This window comes from Symphodus melops (genome assembly GCF_947650265.1).
Source record: "Symphodus melops genome assembly, chromosome: 16".
Taxonomy (NCBI): domain Eukaryota; kingdom Metazoa; phylum Chordata; class Actinopteri; order Labriformes; family Labridae; genus Symphodus; species Symphodus melops.
This window is the reverse complement of record NC_136706.1, coordinates 4,063,776-4,085,845: the sequence shown is the minus strand read 5'-3', so window position 1 is coordinate 4,085,845 and position 22,070 is coordinate 4,063,776. Positions and strand designations below refer to the sequence as shown.

General features: G+C 39.4%; 2 protein-coding genes across 3 annotated transcripts in view; one reads left to right on the top strand and one right to left on the bottom strand.

Moving 5' to 3' along the window:
• The window catches only part of pappaa (pregnancy-associated plasma protein A, pappalysin 1a), a 97,763-nt gene extending 85,426 nt beyond the window's left edge, over positions 1–12,337 (top strand). For both annotated transcript variants that reach the window (XM_079363576.1, XM_079363575.1), the window contains exon 22: positions 6,175–12,337. In XM_079363576.1, coding sequence (XP_079219702.1) covers positions 6,175–6,279 — 105 coding nt within the window. In that variant the 3' untranslated portion in view covers positions 6,280–12,337. The remainder of the gene's footprint in view (positions 1–6,174) is intronic.
• Positions 12,338–14,531: 2,194 nt separating this feature from the next.
• The window catches only part of astn2 (astrotactin 2), a 278,125-nt gene continuing 270,586 nt past the window's right edge, over positions 14,532–22,070 (bottom strand). Inside the window, exons 21-23 of the mRNA XM_079363577.1 lie at positions 21,069–21,169; positions 20,094–20,277; positions 14,532–16,579 (exon numbers count right to left, since the gene is read on the bottom strand). Coding sequence (XP_079219703.1) covers positions 16,342–16,579; positions 20,094–20,277; positions 21,069–21,169 — 523 coding nt within the window. The 3' untranslated portion in view covers positions 14,532–16,341. The remainder of the gene's footprint in view (positions 16,580–20,093; positions 20,278–21,068; positions 21,170–22,070) is intronic.

The following is a 22,070-nucleotide window of genomic DNA, read 5'->3' as shown; positions in this document are numbered from 1 at the left end:
CCATAGACAATACAAATACGGACGTAGTCTCAGTGACTTAGAAATGATACATGCATAAACCCTTTAATCTGCCAAATGAAAGGCAAAGGATAAAATAAATAAGAAATAAAAGGAATTAAAGGGGGCTTTTAAGTCTTCAGACAAACATCTACATTGTAGCCCACCTGTCAGCCAACTGAACCACCCCTGTAATTATACAAATGTTTGCATAACTCTTAATTGTTGAAAATAATTCAATTCCAACCCTCCACACTTTACTGTCAGTCCCCTTTGTGCTATCCAACGATGGACGACAGGGTGCGGTTAAAATGTGTTGGCTTTTGCAGCCAGCCTCCAGTGGACACTTGAGGAACTTTCAGTTTCTTGCTTCTCCACATCTCTTGACTTTATTTTTCAACAGCGTACTCTAGGTTTCTGCTTGGGCAAGTTGAGATATTTCACATTCTTCTTGAAAGTGTTACTTCAAATATCCACTTATGTCAATAGCAAAGCAAATTAAACAGCTCTTTATCTTTTGAAATGCCTTTGTAAAGCTTATTTGACTTTATTTTACTTTTGAAATGGCTCTAGTTAAAAGGTGAGAAAGGGCCTCCCTGTGCATACAGTTATCAAACTCCTGTGACACTTTTTGTTTGTGTTGATTGATGCACCCAATGGGGATAAAATGATACATCTTAACTTGTTGCCAATCTTTTACTATACTTTTGAAAGTAGGTTTTACTGATAATAAATCTAATGCTGCTTCATTTTGACAGTCAAATGTATCGCTCACTGCTGATCTTTGCAGTTAAAGATGTAAATGGAGGCTGATCTTCTCGTCTGACACTGACATACTAGCAGCAGTTAAATGTATTAAAAATGACCACATAGAAATATTCTGTCAAGTCCCTGATGTTCTTATTTCCTTTTCCAGGTCATTTAGAGGCATCAGTATTAATGTCTGTTTTTTTCATTACCAGATACAAACTGGGGCTTTAAAGTAGCTTTTCTTGACATTTGCCGCCCCTGCAACACATTGCTTATCATTAAACAAGCAGCAGCCACATTTACCAGAGTCCCCATTATTCCTATAACCTTCTTATATTTGTCTGTGTGTGGGGAGTGGGGCTGAGGATTTAGATGGCAAAACACATCTTAGTGGGAGGGAAAGGAAGGATAATGTAGAGGGAGGAGCGGGGCTTTTCTTCACAGCTGAGCAAAGGTAGTTACACACCAGGGGACACATGCTCCCCGCTGTTTTTAGGGGTCTTGGCTGTTTGCTGATGCTAAGTGCTTGCACTTCTTTTGCCAAACCTCGTTATGTGTTTTTTGCTCTAAAGTTGCTGTTTCCCCTTTTTAATCTTATTCATTAGAGCCATTTCTTCTTGCTCAGCTTCTTTCTGTCTCTGTGTGATTTGAATCTTTTCTACTATATGGGAAATACTTCGCGATACGGCGATGTATCTTACTGTAGATGTCAAACTTGGCGATTGGTTCTAACAGTTGAATTAAGGTGTTGCATGACATTTGCATGAGGAACCCTGCAGTTTTTCTTTTATTTTGGAGTCGTTCTTGACCATATTTGGCCCAGAAACACTGGCAAACACCAATTTACCAAAGCTATACAGTTTATACCTTATTCATTAGCTAGTAATTTGACCATGATTTTTGATACAGAATTTCGCAGTATCTCACCAGAGTTTTTGAGTCTAATGATGTTAAAGCTTTATTCACATCCAAATTAGCTAAAGAGACCCAAACGGATGCCCTTTTATACCAGGTTGAGCATGTGTAATTCTATTGTAAATTAGGGGATTTTAGTAAAGGGCTCGATACACAGAGATTCGCTTTTGGAGCCAGCCTTAAGTAGCCACTCAGAGAAATTCAGCTTTTTACCCATCCGGGTTTGCTACATTTTTTATCCACTTAGGTTGCCTCCTTTTTGCCTCCTCAGTGCAGTTGAAAAATGATGTCATTTTTGCTGGATATACTTATATTTGTTTACATTAAAAGGTCCCGTCAGTAAAAAAAAAAAAAACGTAGCACTGTTCTCCCTTAAATGTTTCCTGGTATCATTTTAAGACTGATGAATTATTGCCAGTTGCAATAAACTCCAATTACAACTGTTACTTTCTAATGAACAGCGCGGTATGCTTCCCTAGGTCAGCCAGCTCCCCTTTCACGGGCCTGTGCCCCTTACACACCTTCTTCACTTTAAGCAGAGACTGACACGCACATACTGCACACACAGAAATGAGAGAAACTCTGTGTTATTTTGACCTATTCCTGAGATGGTAGGATGGGGCTCTGACAAGGTCTGCGTTCTTCGGAAGGGCTTTCATGTTGCTGTTAGTGGGTGTCCTCCCCCAGCCCTCCTCCAACCCCAGGAATCCTATTTCCCAGCCACCCTGCAAGAACCTCAAGTCAGGGCCAGATGTGGCAGCTGGCCCCGCCACCCTCGAGGTCAAGGTCAAAGGAAACCATGTCAAATTTGCCACCCACAATCATTTTCTAGATAGTGAGATAAACAACCTTGGAGGAGAAGTGAGGTGTAGAGGGAGTGTGAGTAGTAGTGGGAATGTGAGAGGAGTAATAAAGCAAGGTAGAGCAAGGAAGAGACTCTAAAAGAGACACGGTGAAAGTGTGAAACCGAGAAACTGAGAGATAGTGTAATTAAAATGAGATAGGGTCAGCTGAGAGCAAGGCGCCCTGTGTTCTTGGCTTCAAAATGCCACAGAGGAAACACTGACAGCTGTTTTTGATGTGTGTCCGGCCCTGGTCTTGTAAAGTCGTCACATGCAGGCCTCATTTTCTCGGAGGAGTCCGGGCACTGCCCACCTGGCCCTCACATTAGGAAACCCCCCCCAACAAACAACTTATTTAATACCCCATTTTAAAGGGGAGCCTGCGTCACTGTGTCTCAGTGACTAGCATGCTCCCCCATGTCATTGCATAGAACCACTGTCTACAAATGAGCAACTCCTAAAAACCAGCGGAGGTGTTTCCTGTGTGTTACATTTACCACCACCTATAATGTTTTACACTATGACTAAGATCCAAGTCTTATGTTACTGTGAGCTCATCCAATCAGGAGTGAAGTGGTAAGTTTAAAAAAAAAAACGAGGAAAGAGGAAAAAGATATATAAACAGGACAGGATGGTGGATAGAGTTGGACATTGGGTCAAGAGAGAGCAGGGAATGACTTCAGCCTCTGTATTAACCACTCAGCCACCAGCGTCCCAGATCATTTATCACTTGATCAAACCAAAAACGGTTTGTTGTATGGTATACTATTGTATGCTTTCATGTAGTGTTGTATCCAATCCAATCGTAATATTGGTATCGTAATAATGATATCCTCATCATCGTACATATTCTATTGTATCTTGTCTTACAAGTTATCTCAAGTTGTTTGGAAAGACTATTTATCCCTTTACTTTTTATCTGCAAGAGTTATTAGGCTGCTGTAATGATGCCCTTCTTGTGGTAGAAACAACATTAGCCTTTAGGCAAATTGTAATTTCAATCTAGAAAAAAGAAATCTGTATTTTAAGAGATCTGCTCTTCTAAAGAACTGAGTCTTTGTTCGAACCTCTCAAACAGCTAAACAATTAGCTTTAGTGGTAAGCAATCTTTCATTCACAATGAGGGTTTCATTAATATTTGGCAAATCAAGATGGATTTGGATTTACGTGTAACTTGGGAAATGACTCATCTTCAAAGTCCTAGCCTTTTTGATATTGATGGTGTGCAACATAATGGACACTATTGTTATGAATGCATCTTTTAGTGGATGGAAAATACTCATTTCTCTGTTATTCTTTGCTAATGCATCTAGTAATTACCTGACCAACTTTCCGCAGTTGGTATGAGCTCATGATTCAATTTGTTTGATAGCTTTACAGTTAGTGTTCTGGGTAATTAAACAGCAGCTACTCCATGTTCAGATAATAGCTCAGTGATCTGACCCTGGCAGACATCTTTCGCTAATAGTACTGAACAAATAGTTTTCTTTGGAATGAGTCATGTATTCAGCTAAGTATCTATGTTGGTTGCATAGCCAGTGTTTTTGTTACTTTGAACACAGAGGTCCATTGTGCAACACAGGCAACACCAATCAGCTCTGTCAGGGAGAAGTGTCTGTCTGTCACTTGATCTGATAAGCCACCAGGACAAAGATGCAGACAAGCCCTTGGTCTGCTGCCTGCCTTCCATGACTTAGACCACATGGGTTCCTTGGTGGGCGTAGAGAAGGGGGACACATTTTGTGTACCCAAGCAGCTGAAGCAGACCCCCTGAGGGGTGAGCCGACAAGGCAGCAGCAGCTGGTGCTGATGACGCATTGCCGATCAGTGATGTCAAACGCCATGGGCAACGGCTATTGATCTTCCGGTTCTATTTTCACCATGACATCAGGCTATCAGAGATGTCAGTTTGTCATGTAGTCTGAGATAGAGTCTTCTATGTAGGCAAAGTACACCCAATAGATATACTCTTCAGGTAGATGTGAGGTCCTGTGGAAAAAAACTCATTTTTTGTTACTTCATGGCATTGATTGAAACATGAAAAGCAAAGCACGTATTGCTGATCTCTAATTGGATGGCAGTTTTCCATTATTGTGCTGTAACTGCACACCTTTGACACCACTTTTTTTTCTTCTGTTGTTCTCAATTCATGCAATAGCTTGGAGACTTCAGAGTCCAACAGTTTAGCTCTCAGTCTCGGTACACATTGTACCCAGAGTTATTGCACCCATTACAAATTGCCCTAATGAAAACCACCCTGATTAAATTTCAAGCCTGTTTGATATTAGCAAGAGTCTGCTCTACATCAACTATTAGGAAAGATACTGTGTGTGTGTGTGTGTGTGTGTGTGTGTGTGTATGTGTGTGTGTGTGTGTGTGTGTGTGTGTGTGTGTGTGTGTGTGTGTGTGTGTTTAGTTAAACCAAGACAGCCATGGTTATGTGCTTATTTACTAGAAATGTTAAGTAATAGCAAATAGGCACAGAGAAAGGTAAAACCGATATTAAACGTCATACAGATTTAGACTTACAAACCTCTTGAGGTTTCTTTTTTCTTTTTCTTCATTACGTCAGCTTGAAACCCACTTTTTTAACATCAAATTCAAAGAAGAAAAAGAGTGCAATAAGTTGTTCAGTTGCTCCCAAAACTATTCTCTTGTGGACTCAACAAGTTCTAAGAAGTCAAGTTTAGTGATCCTGCACTCGACAAGTTGATTTGAATTGGCTAACCAAACATTGGACTTTAAAAAGAAAAGAAATTAGACTTTCAAAAAAACATTCTGACTTAACTAAGTATTTATTAGTGGCAACTAAGTTGAAAGTCCCCCAAACCTTAAAGCTCCTGTGAGAGTTTTTTTAGCTACTTATGAAACAGAATTGAATTAGTACTAATGCCTCTTTGTTATCTGTGAAAGTAAAGGAGACCATCAGCAAGATGATTTATTTGATCTATATAGTTATTTTAAAGGCCAATGAACACTGCCATGGGGTAGGTGCCAGATGAGATTAATAAGAGAGATTAATTAAAGGTAGCCTCTGTTTGATTTTTCATTCACATGTATTTTTGACTGTTAATTAACATATTGTACATATACATTGTTAAGATGTGTTGTATTTCTGTGTCATTGTTGTCTCTTGTGAAGTAGCTTTCCTTGGTGCTAGAAGTCATAAAAACGTTGTCTCGATAACGGGCTGTAGATGCTAGCGGGGTCTCATTTGTGGAAAAAAAAAGGTTGACAGGGGTCGTCTTTTGTTTCAAACTCCACCATCCTGCTGGTTGTAAACGAAACCAAAAACATGTTGTCTATGAGGGGGAGCAGTGGGGCAGCCTTGACAGCAGTGTGCTTTACGACAGTGCAGTTCCTCTCAGAAACCTTTCGTGGGCGCCAAATTGCACCAAACAGAATTCCTACATAATGTTGCTTTCAGTCATAATCTTTCTCAAACCAACCAACTAGCTAAAAATCAGGAATATTTTATTTAATATAAACTGCATCTTTAGCTGGGTCGTACAATAGTTCTTTCTTTAGGTTTGCTTCTATGTATTTCCTTGATGTTCAGCATGTTTTGTTTTTCTGGAAACTTTGTACTTTGATATTTTAAATCATCACTCCCAGTTTGAGCCAATCGTACATCACAATTTATGGTTTTCCTTTTTCCTTTTTATCCCAGGTGATTCCGTTCCCCATGTCCTGTGACATACGAGATGAGTGCTCCTGTCGGGATCCCAACGCCATAGAGAACAGAAAGAATGAACACGTCCACTCCCTGGGGTGACCAACCTGAGCAGGGACCTCTGTTCGGCGTCCCAGGACCCTCGCATCAACACAACACAGCCAGAGTGGCCAAGGCTGACCTCCCCCTGCCCTTCCTCCTCCTCTTCCTCCTTCTCCTCCGCCTCCTTCTTCATCCCTCTCTCGGCCTCCGATTTCCTGCACATGCTGCTTAACAGGCATACCTCTCCATCCATACTGCAACCCCAACCAGCTGAAATGTTTGCCTCCACATCACAGAAAGATCTAGATTAGAGGCTGGGACTCATGAGACTTCACAGAAAACTTCATTTCTCAGCTTAAAGGAAAGTAACCCTGCAATATCATCGTTGAAAAAAACATATATAGCAAAAAAGGGAAAAAAATACCTAAAACTGTTTTTTTTTTTCTGAAAGAGTAAGAAAACAAACGAGAAAAAAAAAACAAAAAACATAACCAAGCCTAGGTAGCATGCCTTTTTTTTCGGTTTTGTGCTGGCTTCAGTGTCTATTTTAGTGACCTCGCTCTACAATCACATGATTGAACCAAAGGTAAATTAAAATGTGCAAGTAGGGGATTCGTGTTGATGGCTCTGGTTATTGCAAGTATGAAGGAAATCAAACGTTGAAGGTTATACTCAGACACTTGGAAGGCATTTTAGACAGTTTTTCCTGAGAGACTACAGAAGTTTGGGCTTACATCATTCCTGGTTTCAAACAGTTTAGACTCATTCTGTATCTCCACATCCTTTTGTGTGTTTCTGCATGGGCACATTAGAGGCTATAGAGGTTTTTCTGAGCTTGGTGGGGAAGGAGACAGCCATCTTGTTAAGTTTTAAGCCACAGATTCAACACTAAAGCCTAATTAGAATGCATAAAAAACAGACGCACACACACACACACACACACACACACACACACACACACACACACATATACAACACACACACACAAGTATCAATTAACACTTAAACAGCCACAGACATAGTTTCCTAAGATGATTTTATTCTAGGGCAAAATTCTGAATGCACAACATTTTCAGCATGGCTTCTGCTACCGTGTTTGCTGCTAATCGCCATCATCACATCATAATTGGGTTGGACAGCATTGTCTGCCTTGCTGCTTTCAATACCTCTTCATAGCATTCGTTCACACTTGCATGTTAGTCTACAATACTTTCAGAGAACACATAATGATGCACTAAGAACTTTAAAAGAAAAAAAACCCCAGAACCTCACTTCTATGTCCCCTTCAACACAACTACCCACGGAAAATACTACACGCATCGACCACGACTTAAAGAATGTCATCGATAACACCTCACCTCGGGTTGGGGTCCATTTTACTTTCAGTTTGAACTCCCCGCAAGCCCCCACACCCGCCATGGTGCTTGAAACCTCAAGCGCTGATTCGCTATGTTGAAACTGAAAATAAAAGGATCCCTGCCTCTCTCAGAATGTAGTCAATGCTTGTTAGGAGTCTGCAGCTGTTTTTTAATGCACAGTTCTCCAAAGCACAGTAACACATAAGTGAAGGAGGAAAAGGGCTGGATATCAGCCATGGCTCTTTGTGAGAATGAATAACGGTGGAAGGACATCTTACAAACAGACACAGACACACACACACACACACACACACACACACACACACGCACGCACACACACATATCCCTCATTCTCTCACCTGACAGTAGTTTAAACTCTTTGCTGTAGCTTTGCAGGCAACAATGTAAATGATGGCATTTGGATGTATATGTCAACACAGCATTGTCAATCACACTATGATGATACTAAGAAGAAGAATATTATCTGCTGGTTCTAGTTAATCAATTCATTTAACCATCACTCTGTATGAAAGTGCACTTCTGATCAGCACTTTTTCAGTATTGTAAACGTGGGTGTCCATCCCCCACCAATTCATTTCTTTCGAGTATATCTCTGTTATAGTAGCTTTTTATTTAGTCACTCCTCATTTCACACACATACACACACCCGGGTGTTTGCCCTCATGCACATGGAATAATGAAGGCTGCTTGGCATATTGGTCCAAAATTTGCTGCTCTTATTTGGCTGCATCCATAGTCGTGGTAACAATCAGCATGATTATGTCTTTTCATTCGTCCTGGGCCAATGACACAGTCCCTCTGACTCATACAAGGCTGCTATAGCATTCTAGATCAATCTCATCAAACTTTGGACTCAACAAGAAACTGTACAAGTGGCAACATAAGACCAACTCTATGACATTTGAGTGAAGAACTCTGACCAAATGAAAACATGCAGAGAAAGTGTGAAGGTATTATTTTCCACCTATTACAAAAAAAAGATATCATGTAAATATTATTATATGTTCTTTAAGGGAAGGAGCGTGGAAAATGTTGTTTTTTTTGTTTTCATCTATTTTTTTTTTTTTTTTACAAAATGTCATATTTAATCAGTGTTTGTATTATTGACCTCAGTTACTGCACTTTTTTAGTTTCCATGTAAGAAGAAAAAGTATATCTTTCAAAAACATGTTTAGAAGCTGCTATTGTCCGAAATGGTGATCTGAAACAAACTGTATGATATTCGGTCCCTTGACTTCCTGTGTCGCTATATTAGCTTTCCTGTCCTTCGTTTTATTTGTACCTGGACGTACTTAATCCCTCCGCGACCTAAACTCACTTTTGCTTTTTTCATATTATCAATGATGTAGAGAGGTATTGTCACTACGATCCATTCATCCATACAGGCCCCAAATTCCCTCTAATACATAGGGTTCACATGAACACACTCTGTTAATGTTTTTATTTATATAGCGATCCAGAAATGACATCATATACCTTTACATACAGAGCAGTTGTAGAAAGTACTCTTTACAACAAACATGAATCCACTAATGAGCAAGCACTTGGAACAATGGCAAGTGATTTATCAGGCAGTAACTTCGAGCAGAACCAGACTCATTGGTAGCCAGCCATCTGTCAAATCTGTTTATATTTACCACACATTCAAGGTCTTTGTGGCCGGCAAATTTCGCCCTCTAATCATCATCTTAGGTTGTATATATGTATAATTTGAAGGAGAAACCTAAAGATGGTAGAGATGAAAACATGTTTAAGTGAAGGAACTCTTTGTTACTTTAATGCAACACAAACATTTACAGGCTCTATCACCATCAACAATCACAAAACCCCCCCCGACTTGAATTATTTTACTATCATTAAAGGAAGTCTATGTCTTACTCCAGATACTGCTGCTTTACATACACGTGTTTCTGGTGCAGATAAACTGACCTGCAATCACTTCACCAAGCCAACAACATGCAGTACTGTGGTTCATCATACGCCAGTGACCTCACTCGGAAGTTAATTTAGCTGTTTCGAATAGACGGATCTGAAATCTATCATTGGATCCGTTTCGTTCCCAAAATCCGAGTTCACATGACCGATGATTACACTAGAGATTTCCTTCTTAGTAATATCTGTTAAAACCTGAATACCTAAACAACCAATACTATCAGGAAGGCTTCAGAATGTGACAGCATGTCAACTTGAAAAATGATGTAGAGAAGGTACCCATAAGCCATTATAAAACAGAGATATTCATGGAAGGAAGTATAAGATTACGCATTGGATGAGGACATCACCTCTCTACTGTAGTCATCACAGGATCCCTCGCTGTACCTCATGCCTGTAATGTTTGCTGCTTCTATATTTTTGGTATTTTAGTGACTTTTTTTTGCGTCTCATAACAATGGTGTAAATAGTAGAACTATTTATTGAGAGTGTTATACTTTTTAAGTTATATTTAATGTCCATGTAAGTTATTTTTTACATTGTTGGTATAAACACAAAAAAACCTGATCGGTTGTGAGTCCAAACTGTCAGTTTGTCTCTGGCATCATCTCATTGCTTAATTGCTTTAGATCATTGCTGAAAAAAAGAAAAAAAAAAAGAAAGCTGCAATGATCTGGTATATCGTACACTTCCGACTCACAACCCTGCAAGAACTTGTCTCATTGGTCATTAAGTGTAGAAGGACACTGCTTGCATCCAATGAGGATTCAACACGTTCAATGTTACTGAGTGCAGAGTAACTTCTTTTCCCTTTAAAACCAGAATGTAAAGTTTTTTTTTGTTTTTTTGTTTTTTTTTGATGCACACATTAGCCATATGTTCAAGGAGTTGTGAAAAGAGAACCAAGTATATGATGTTCAAGTGCATAAATACACAACAAATGTTTTTGAGAGACCAGTGCAAGGCACACGGCGTATATGGACACAGCTGGCTGAGGGCCGGAGATAACGGGCATGAGAGAGGGATCAAAAAATGAGAAATAGAAAAGTCGGAATGGAGGTCACAAGGCAGCCGACAGTGACTCAGATAGAGTGTTCTTAGAGGGGAGGAGGGTGGACGGTGTACAGGGATGGGTGGGCTGCTTTTCCTGGCCTGTCGAGCTATTTGTCCAGGTGTGAAAATGTGTACTCACAGAGGCTGCCTCTGGGCAAAGGGTGGCCGGCGCTGACTGGCAACAAGCCGAGGCCAATGAGTCAGAGTTTCTCCCGGGGGGTGGCAGCCATCCCTCTCTGGGACTCCCTCCGCCCCCCCATCACCCCGTCCTACCTCCACCTCCCTACTTCTCGACACACTGCCTCATCTGTCACTGTCAGGTAAGCCTTCGCGGGGCTGCAGGGTCAAGCTGGCCCTGTGAAAATGAGAGAGGATGTTTGCCCAGCTTATAGAGCCTTTTGAAGTTAGGCTGAAGGAACACAGCTCTCCTCACCTCGGAGCCTATGCTTATCACCTAATATGATTTGCAAAGCAGTCTTTTATTTGACAAGCTTTGATACCTCTCCTCATTTTTCAAAACCAACAGTCACTCCTTTGTTTCTAATTTAACACCTGGTTGTTGTATTTGCTCGTCTAAAAATGGCAGAAACTTTGTAGTGTGGAAGTCATTACAAAGCGACAGGGAGGGTAAGGAAGAGTGTCTGAAGCCCTCGTGTTTTTTGCTCAGATCATTGTGGAGAAAAATACTGATGTGCCATCTTGTTGTAAGACATTTTCTTTGTGTATTGTAACACATGAAGTACCTCTCACAGGCCTCTGGTTATAGAATGGTCCACTTATGTCTGTTTCCTAATCCCTCAATAAATAAAAAAGGTGAAGTGTCCCTTTTTTTCTAAGTGGGAAGTTCAAAAAAAAAGTGTATTTACATATTATATGGATATCTAGTGGTATTACTGCAATGTTTCGTACCCGATTGCTCAACAAATATATTTTAAGATGTAAATAATAATATTATATGATGATTGTATTTGCAAACCATGTACTAACTGTTTGGGAGTAGATCTTGGATTGATTTTTATCATGACTATATACAAAGAGATGAACCGTGAATATGTTGTGCATTGTGTCAAAGTATCACCTGCAAGACAGAAAAATGAAAAAAAAAAAAAAAAAAGACCTGTGATGCTTTTCCCCACCACTCGCTGTCAGCATTTATTTGTTCATAATGGCTTAGTACAAGCACTGTTGTCAGTTGTCTAAACCATGAATTTATCCATCACAAAAGACTCTTAAGTTATTTATTTGTTGCCAAGATGAATAAAGTCCTAATGGTCATTTTTGGGTCTTGGGAGTCTGTAGATCTCACAATCAGACTTGACTGATCTTTGTTACGCTTTGAGAAGTTTGTTCCAAATCTGTCTGGCACCAACCAACAGCTTTCATTTTTTTTCCTCCACACTACATACTGTACATTGTCCAGTCTTAACCCGATGCCTTTGTGTTTGCTGATGATTTCACCAACACTGTAAAGGTAGCCATCGACTCAGTAATCCCTTTCCTCCCTCTGATGGCCTCCTCTGTCTTTGGTTCTTAAACAGAATGCACTTTTTCAGGCACATATACAACACATTGGACTTTTTATGTTACAGTTGATGTTTCTCTCTGTTTTTCACAGTTGCAATTATATATTTTTTGGTGCTCTGGTACATGGCAAAACATGTCTGATGTGTACTATATTTTCATAAGGAAGAGTCATAAAGATGAGTATCATGTTCATTTTGCTGTCATTTATTGTGTAGAAATAAAACACTGGTTAAAGTGAACATAAAGCCAATGAGTTTTGTCAGTTCTTTGGATTGGTTTTGTTATTGCTGAAATCCTTCAAAAAGGTGTTGAGATTGGGGGCAATGATAGCCTATAGCGGTTAGTGCACTCCATGTAAGTAGGCTTAAGTCCTCCAAGCGGATGACTCGGGATCAAATCTACGCCTGTCACTCCATTACCGCCACCCAAGAAAGGCAAAAAGTTAAGTTAGCTAAGTTAACCTCTTATTCCCTCAGCAGTGTCCGCTATAGGGCTGGTTTAGTTAACGCCAAGTGCTTAATATTTTAAAAAATCATGTCCTGCCATTAGCAGCAGTTTGACGCCTGAAAAGATATGTTTCCTTTCCAACATTGTTGTTGACTATGAAATAACAAGAAGTCCCACCTCTTCTTTATTTTAATTGGACGCTAAGGGAGACGTATCAATGGCAAATACAGTGGTGTTCCAAAACAGTCAACGGTAAGAACATCAGAGCTGAAAATGCTAAACTGCATTGGTTTTGTATAGAAAATGAGCGCTGCCTGCACAAAAAAAACAGCCCTGCCAGCGTTATTCCGCCCGCAATGGTAGACACAAGCCCTTATTTGTATCATTTGCACTTCAAATATTCGTTGAGGCACTAAACATCCAATGTGACCTTCCAAGGGAAAAGTGAAGAGGTAAAAAGTAAAAGAGGAACCTATTCTTAAGCCTTAATTGATTAATTGGCATCAAATTTGAGTGCTGTTCCTGGCACACCAGTGACGTTAATGGCCTTATTTGGGAGAGTGAACATCAAGCTACTGATTTTAAGTGCAGTTAATGTTGCATGACTGGAAGGAGAAACTGGATGTGAGCTTAAAGGAAAAGTTTTGTTGAAGGAGATGGAAAAAGAAAACACTTCCCAGCAGCTCACATGCAGAGGCACAGCCACCTTAAGTTAATGACATCAATTAGAGTCATTCATAGGATACAGCTGTCTGTTAGTTCAGGGACTGATTTCCACTCTTTTCAACTTGAACTTAAAAGGTTCTTGAAGGTGGTCAGTTGTGTTAAAATCTTGGGAATAACAACGCTGTGCTGCATTGCACAATTGCTCAGCTAAAATATGATTGTAGTTATTTTCATCTAAGTCATATTTCAACATTTTGCCATCTGATCAAAATATTGTGGCAATGTTGTGCATCTCATGCCTCGTGGTTTGTACCCCGGGGGCTTCCCTCCACTGTGTAAGCTCACGCTGCTGAACATATGAGTCATGTGCACCACCACCTCAGCTGAAGAAAACCTTGAGCGATTGAGTTTGACCTCTTCACAGGGCCGATCGTTGAAGTCGACACAACAGTATTTGCTAATGGTGTCGAGGATCTAGTCTTTTTCCATCAACTATTCACTTCAGTAATCAAACTAAACTATTAACTTTAACACAGTATCTCAAACTGTTACATGTAAGCTGCGATAGCTTTCAGTTCCATTCCTGTCTTTATTACAGGCACGTGTCTCACTTACAGACTGCTTTAGGCGGGAGCTAAAGCTAACATAAATCTGCAAACTTGCTTACAGTGGGCCTCTTACACCAACCATTGTTCTCACAACACACAAACATATTTTAAGAAGATTTTGAAATAAAGTTTTGTTATCTAGCATTTGTTCTGAGCTAAGAACAAAATCTAAGAGCGGATGTGCCAGAGCAAGATTATACAGGATTGTGTTTTTTTTACATTTGAATGTCAAACTTAGAAGTTTTTGAAAAAAACGCTTGAACAATAAAAACAAATAAAAAGTCTGTTCGGTTCCATCACTATTCATTTTGTTTGCGGATATATACAGCCATTACTCTACCCATATAATTTTAAAGTGAAGAAAGAAAAGTCTTCTGATTTTATATACATATTTAATATTTCACATTCTTCAGAAAAAGACAATCAAAGCCACTTAATAATACATATGTTTTCTTTTTACAATTTCAAATGTACAATATAATAATTTATTATTACAATTCATATAACATGGCATGAAAGTATTGAAAAAAGGCATTGTTTATCATCATCAAAACAATATCCATGGCTTTGAAGATATGACAGAGGATTGGAAATGAAAGTCTTTACCCCATGGACAGTACCTTGTGTTGACAGTTTGGACACCACTACTTTATTTTGACTTTCCATAGGTCATGTTTGTTCTATAATCGCCGTGATCACATGTCCCGTACTCATAAATTAACATAGTGGATTTTGTATTGTAATTTTTAATGGGGATGTTAATTAGAAAAATGATTATCAAAACATTTAACGTCTGGTACACGTTTGGTCTGGTTAACGTCAACAGAGTGACGTTAGAGAGATTCATGGATGCATTGTGTTTGGATTAAGTCTTTTAACGGCTTTGAATCATGGTGACTCTTGCCGTTGGAACAGGACTGTTTTTGTTGTAATATTTCCCGCTCTAAAAATAATTGAAGTAAATTTAAGACCATTTGATGGTAAGAAAAGTGAATCAGAAAGACTTGTTTGTTTGTCGATGGTCTGACGGATGTGTAGATTGTGGCTGCTGTGTTGGTAGGATCTTTAAATGGTTTAAATCCCAATGATCACATCTTTCTATCGAAGAATAGCACAGAGCAGCTGTTTAAGGGATGATGATAATGAGAAAACACTTTTACAATCAGCGAGGGAGGTGATACATCACAAGGTTTCTATCATTTGATTTTTAACACAGATATGTGTCATTTTTACTTTTCTCTGTGATCATGGATTCTTAGGAACTAGAATCTATTGACATTGTGGAAAGTTACTGTTTTTGTTGTTTTCTGACAACACAGTTAATTACTTACAGAATTACTGATAGTGAAGTTAACGTCATTGTTTGTTTAACTGTGCCCACCTCTGCCTCTTATTGTAACACAATCTCATCGTGACCTCACTGTCAAGTCGAATACTGGTTCTGTTATTAGTGCATAAAAAACAAAACGCACATTTTCATTGGAATACAAAACTGTAACGCTTTTTGAAGAAATCATTAGAGCTACCTTTAATGTGTTGTTTCCTTTTTTCATCATTTATAGTTGTGAGAAGCCACTAGTAACATACAACACATGTATTTGCATGTGGCAACAGCATGGCATCATTCTTGTCTTGAGGTCCATCAATTAATCTGAGAAGTAATTGTCCTTGACATGAGTTAATATTTGATGGTGTTTATTTTCGTTACTGTGGTATTGAAGACAAAAGGATTGCTGTGTCAGCATTAATGCCAAACAAGAGCCCATGAATGAAAATGATGTTTGAATTCAAGCCATTCCGTCTTTGCATAATTTCCACAGGCTGTTGTAGCCTATCTGCCAATGCTGTTACCGCACAAAGCCTTGTGATTTCAACTGAATCTGTCAAAAGTAATATACAAGAATTACTGCATTGTTCTCACTTACTGGAATTTAAATTCATGAAACAAAGCTTTTTTTATATATTGATGTTCACTTGTGCAAAACGAACAAAAAATCAAATGGCTTTAACACATTTCAATTTCTCTTTCAAACTGAATCTAGTAAAGGCAAATAAGTTATGCTGTGGATTTTTTTTCCTTTTTTCTCTTTTAAAGTGTTCCAGGTAAGCTTCAAAGCACCAAAAGGGAACTACATTATTACATTCAAAGTATTTAAGCCAACAAGATTTTCTCTTGGCTGAATGATATTTTACATGTTCACACTGCAGTTTCTCATTGATATGTGCAATCACTGGCATTTTGCAATTGAGAAATATGCTTGCTGAAGGTTTTTTTTTTATTTTTTTTTAACATCTGTCTCATTGTAAAAGTAAGCCACGGAAAAATAGGGTTCTCAGTAGCTTTTAACACAATGTCCAGTGAATTCTGAGGTTTTTTAGGCTCTCCTGGTTTTTAAATCCCCTGGTCACTTGAGAGACACCTGCTGCGGAGAGGTCGACGAGGTACATTAGTCAGTGATGTCATTTTGCAGTGGTAAAAACAACAACGCACCACTCGTCTCCAAATTCCAGTCTCATCGGAGTTTGGTGTTGCTGTAAGTGTTTCGCTGTACAGATATCAGCTTTTCCATACAGGTGGTGCGACTTTCATGTAAAGAGCTGTGCCACGTGTTACCAGGAGGTCTGCCCTCTTCGCTCCTGCAGTAGACGTATGCCATGGTGTCGGTGCGGCTCTGGATGTGGGTGCTGCGCAAGAGGGACCGGCAGTAGTGACTTATCTTCTCCACCCTATGAAGTATCAGGTTGGCTTTTCTATTGAAGAAAAACAAATAGAGAAAAAGTGATCACGGGATCTCAGAAACGTGTTTTGCATTTACATCAACATGACATTTGTTCGCTCGTTTAGTGAATGAGTGTAATAAAAGCACAAATTTCTGACAAAAGCATATTTAAAAGCAGTAATATTATCTACAAACTTTAGCTAGTAATGTAAAAAAAATGAAAGCAAGCTTCGGAAATGTACTGGGCTAGCACATTGCCAAAAAGGACTACAAATAACACTACAGTAGTTTTACAGCTTTATGGCAAAGAATGTGTTATTACAGCCCCAAAAGCAGATGTAATAAAAAGTCTGATATCGGATCTGAAATCAAGTTGACACAAAAACTGTTTGCCACAATCATGCCTGAATGTGCAGTCCTATATGTCCTCAATTTATCTGTTATATGAGTCTGAGCGCTGATCAGAAACTACAAGAATAATGAAGAGTGAAATGAAGTGGGACATTGGGCAATATTTCACCATAAAACAATGTAACCCCACACCACAGGTTACAGAAGCTGACATAAGCATTCAGGCACTTCCAAGAAGAGACTTGCCTTTGCTAGCTAACATTTCTGTTTACTAAGTAACCTTTTCTTTGTTAACAGACGTTTCCATTTGCTTGCTTCCATTTTCATTTGTTAGTTAACATTTCCATTAGCTGGCTAACCTTTAGGTTTGCTTTCTATTGTTTTTTGTTTTTAACATTTCCATTGCTAGCTTACGCTTTTCTTAAATACAAACGTTTCTCGATGCTTGCTAACATTTCCGTTTGCTAGCATAACATTTTACGATGCCAGCTATCATTTTGTTTTGCCAGTTAATATATCTCCTTTTTTTATGAACCTTTCCTTTTTTCCCCCAACTGTGACACCATTAAAAGGTAGCTTGTGTGAACTGGGCAAAGGATGAATGCTAACAGCTTTTACATTTCAACTGGGGTTATCGAATAGGTTGTTTTATGATACCATTTCCCTGCCTTTTCTAATATATATTTTTTTACTTCTAAAAAATGTAGGCTACAGTGAAATAACAATGTGTGAGTTCTCCACGTTTAAACAATTTGCATGGCTGGAATAAAGCAGGTAAACATTATATCAGCATAGCAGCTCAAAGTGTGACCTTGCAGGAAAATTGCTGATCTCTGATTACCGGAAACAGTGCTCTGTCATTCATCTGGCGCCTCATTGTCAACATATATTTAACAAAACAAAGAGAAAAACTGGCAAATGTCAGATTGGGGCTTTATTTTCTGCCTCCCCTGGCATTTTGTTTGCAACACAAATAACAGCTTTAAATGATACCAGTATTGAATAACAATGCAACAAGATCTCTCCTGTCACTTTGATTGGAATGCCAGACTCGATAAAAAAAAACACCACAGGCAATTGTATTTTGAGTTGTCAGATACAGACTCTGTTGAACACTTCTCCAGAGGCAGCTGTCTAAAGTCAGTGAAACTAATAATTTTGTCTCGGGGTCCAGAGTCTGGAGCTGCTGTTTATGACATGAAAGGGCCATCCGTCAGGTTACCTTTAATTTTGAAAAGATGCCTCACAAGACAGACACACACACACAGACACACAGACACACACACACACACACACACACAGTACAGAAATGCTTCTTTTCTGTACTTGCAAAACACACGTACACCTTCCGTAGGCTACAAGCTTCAAGGTTGTTAAGTTCATATGGACGCTGAAATGAGGAAAACACACGTGGAGAAGGGGCAGAATTCCATTTGTTTTGAAAAGCAGTGTCTGCTGAGCATCAACATCTGTCTTTAGTTAAGTAAGGAGTACAGACATCCTTTTCACTTATTTGCTGAAAAAAGGGGGGGTTAAACATTTTCTCATTTCCCTTGAATTCTTACGTCTGAAACAACAGAATACCAAACACATAATCAAGGGAGGCTTGCAAGCACGTTGGCGAGGAACAAATTAACCGCATTAAAAGTAATCCAAACAAACACTTAAAAAAAAAAGACACTTCAAATAATATGTCTTGGTAAACTCTCTGGAGGTTGCAACTAAGGCAACTTCTAAGTCAAAGATTTCATCATTGGATTTTGATTAAGTCTATCCTGAGTAATTGATTACGACACAAACAACGCTTCAAGAGAATGGAGCCCAGAACTAAAAAACAACCCTGAATGGAGGATGTGTGGAAATAGAAAGAGAAAAAGCACATTGCAGAAGAAGATAATAGACTTGTTTACAGTAAAGAATAGCAGTAAGCATGTATCACAGCATGTTCAAAGTACACAACAATTATGAATTGAGCTACTTTCTTTAGTTTTTTCATAATACTGGTGGACATTCAGGGGCTCCTGGGATTCTCGTCTCCAGGAGGGAGCGCTGACTGTGCTTACGTTTCACTTGGCCATTCTGTTACCTTTTAAAAGGCACCACCAATAGAGCCTGCTTGTAAATTACCCCAACGAGGCTCAACCCTGCCAACTTCAGGCAGTAAATAATCTGTGCTCGCTCATCCCCCCCAACCTCCATCACTACTGCCCACACACCATCCGACCACCCCAATTCCCCATATTAAGTCCCAATGGCCAACCCTTGACTCCCACCCCCCTTCACCAATCAGAGGGAAGCATAATCTTCTTGCAGACCAAAGTTATTCCACGATTATTATCTTATTTATGGCTTGAAAAGGAGAGCTTCCAGGCAGTGGGGGTGTACAAACCAAAACATTTTGACCGTAACTTAAGCTCCCCTGTTGCTATCATCAGCACTAGACCAACTTCCTGTCAGACATTCATACATGAAGTTTTTCCCCCCCTAAACTTTTTTTTTTGTTAGTCAGTAAGCTTCCTGTATCCACATTGTCGTAATGTCTCACCGTCTGTTCGTGCAGCTGTCTATCAGTGGGGGTAACCCTGTTAGAAGGGTCAGGAGAGAGGGGATGTTGGGGTGGGGTGTTGTGGATAAGGAGGAACCTTCTTTTATTTTTTTAACGAGAAAGAAGAGGAAATGGAGTTTGAAGTTGAGTTAGTGTTAGCTGCCTGTCAAACGGAGTGTTTTCCTTGGCTGTCAAACACTTTTTTGGCATCGCCATGGTAATGTGAGGAGTGCATGTAACCCCACAGTTTTCACAATGACCTTGCCCACTTGCTTTCCAGTGGAAGCACTCTGGAAAAGGGGAGGCAAAAGAAAGGTGGTGGTGGTGGTGGTGGTTGGGGGGGGTAATTGTGCAATGGTTCTCCAGCTCAGAGGGGGTGCAGATCACGCCATGAGAAATGGCTCAATGGTCTGAATCTGGCAGCACCAGTCCAGACAGCTTTGGCTTTTGTTATGTAAGAAACCTCAGAATGGCTGTAAGTGATCCTAAATGACAAAACAATGTCAATAAACAACATGACAAGGACTCTCGGATAAATAGGAGCAGACTGAAAAAAATGTGGAAGTTAGTAGACTTTATAATACAAACTACATTTGGAAAAATCTGAATCTGCGTCTCCTAAGGCTTTCATGCTTCCAGATTTTCTCACCTGGGACCCAGCTCGTCCTCACTACGCCACACAAAGTCTCCAAACTTCTCATAATGGGAGTTGTAGTGATGCTGGACTCTGTATAGTAGCGGAGACGAGATCTCCATCAGTGTGTTGTAGGCCATCTGCTGCTCCTTGCCGCTAGTGTAGCCGTTATACAAGTTGTACACCTTGTCCGCTATCTCTGCCAGGAGGAAAGAGACAGACAAAGAAGAGAAACAAAGAAAGAAATGGTCGTCAGTTGAAGGTTGAGGACATTTAAGAGAGAAGTGTCAACAAAAATATAGTGAAAATATATGCCACAGAGGCTGAGATATCCTGTTTTTTACCCCTTTGAAAAAGGTCAAGCCTCATACTGTATGTACTGACTCAGGAACTTTCTGAAATGCAACTTGACTTGTTCAGGCCAAGTCTGCCTGGCAAACTCTGCATGATTAGTAAATGAAAGCTGCCATGTTAAATTGCTGGAGTGCCCCTTTACATTTTGGCACAACTCGTTTTTTATAATCATATTTGGAATAAAGACTGCATTATGATCAAAGAAAACGGGATATGAATCTTGACCTCCTTCCTGTAATTTTTTACAAAACTTCAAACACGAAACATCATAAGTAATAATTGATGACACTGGCTGGTTTCACTTGTGTAAGATGAATCAAAGGTAGAATGGTAACAATGTATGTCTAAGCTTGTGTTCGGAAAGTCAATATGACAATAGCTGTGTCTACGTGAGCATAATAACTTCAACCAGTTAAAATCAGTCTAGCTTCCTCCTTAACATGGATGCTAAATTAAGTGTTCTGATTAAGAAGTTTGTATACAGGCATCAAGCATTTAATCGAAAAAAAACCCCCCAAAAACAAAGCAAAAACATTTTAACAAATGCAAAGTTGTCCTGTCAGAAATATAAGCTCTTGAGATTCACAAAAGGTTGAAATAGAAATAGCAAAATAAAGGACAATAAGGTGAGAGTACCTTCAGCTCTACTGTCATCCACCATTGGACAAGATGTTCGTACAGAGACAAAGCTTGACTCCGACCGGCTGCCTCGACTGTCCACTGCATGGAGTGTGAACCTGCAAACACAACAAAGGCACTTTTATTATTTTTCACAGACAATACAAAACCAGGTCACATTAAACTCCAGCTCAAATAATTAGCTTAAAATTCTATCAGAATCACACATTATTTGCCAAATGGCTGTGAATTTGGTTTTAAAATATTTGGTATCTTAAAGTATCTGAAAGTTTTTCAAATCTTCAGAGTTCCTTTATGTGCTAAATGAGTTGAAGGTCTTGTCAGATCATATTATATTTGATCATACAGCGTAGAGGCATACGCTGACATCCATAATTATTTCGGAAAATGTCTTTGAAACCAGAAGGCAGGGAAAGTGAGATTGAATTAAATTTGAAAATGAGTGCAGCCTGTAACCACAACAGCAAAAGAGACAGGAGTAAAAGGGCATCTAGCCTGACTCCAAGTACCCTATGAGGACAAAGTTCCTCTATTTGGAAATGCCAAATATCAGAATTTTTGGGCTCCATGACAGACTTCAGGGACGCTCAGAATCCTGATAAGATACACCAGTGAACAGTTCAAGACATTGCAATAGGAAAAAGGACACGCTGGGAAAATGTAATGCATCTCAAGTAATGTAGGGCTGCACAGCTGGGAACAGAAAACACATGACCTTTACATGTCCTTTTGAAAATGCCAGTGTGTCTACTCTTGAATAAGAACAAGTGCAGAGAAGAACTATTCATATAGTAGAGATTTAACATCAATATGCTCGCAAATGCTCAGATAGAAAAAGGGGCTGATGCCACTCACAAATGTGCATAGCTATTCTACTGTCTTGATGACTGTTTTGAACTTTAAACTTGCAATGGCAGCTTCCCTTGTGTGACCATGGCAACCACAGGAACCACACCAAAATAAATGAACAATCTACTTTACTGACCTCTGAGTGTCCTG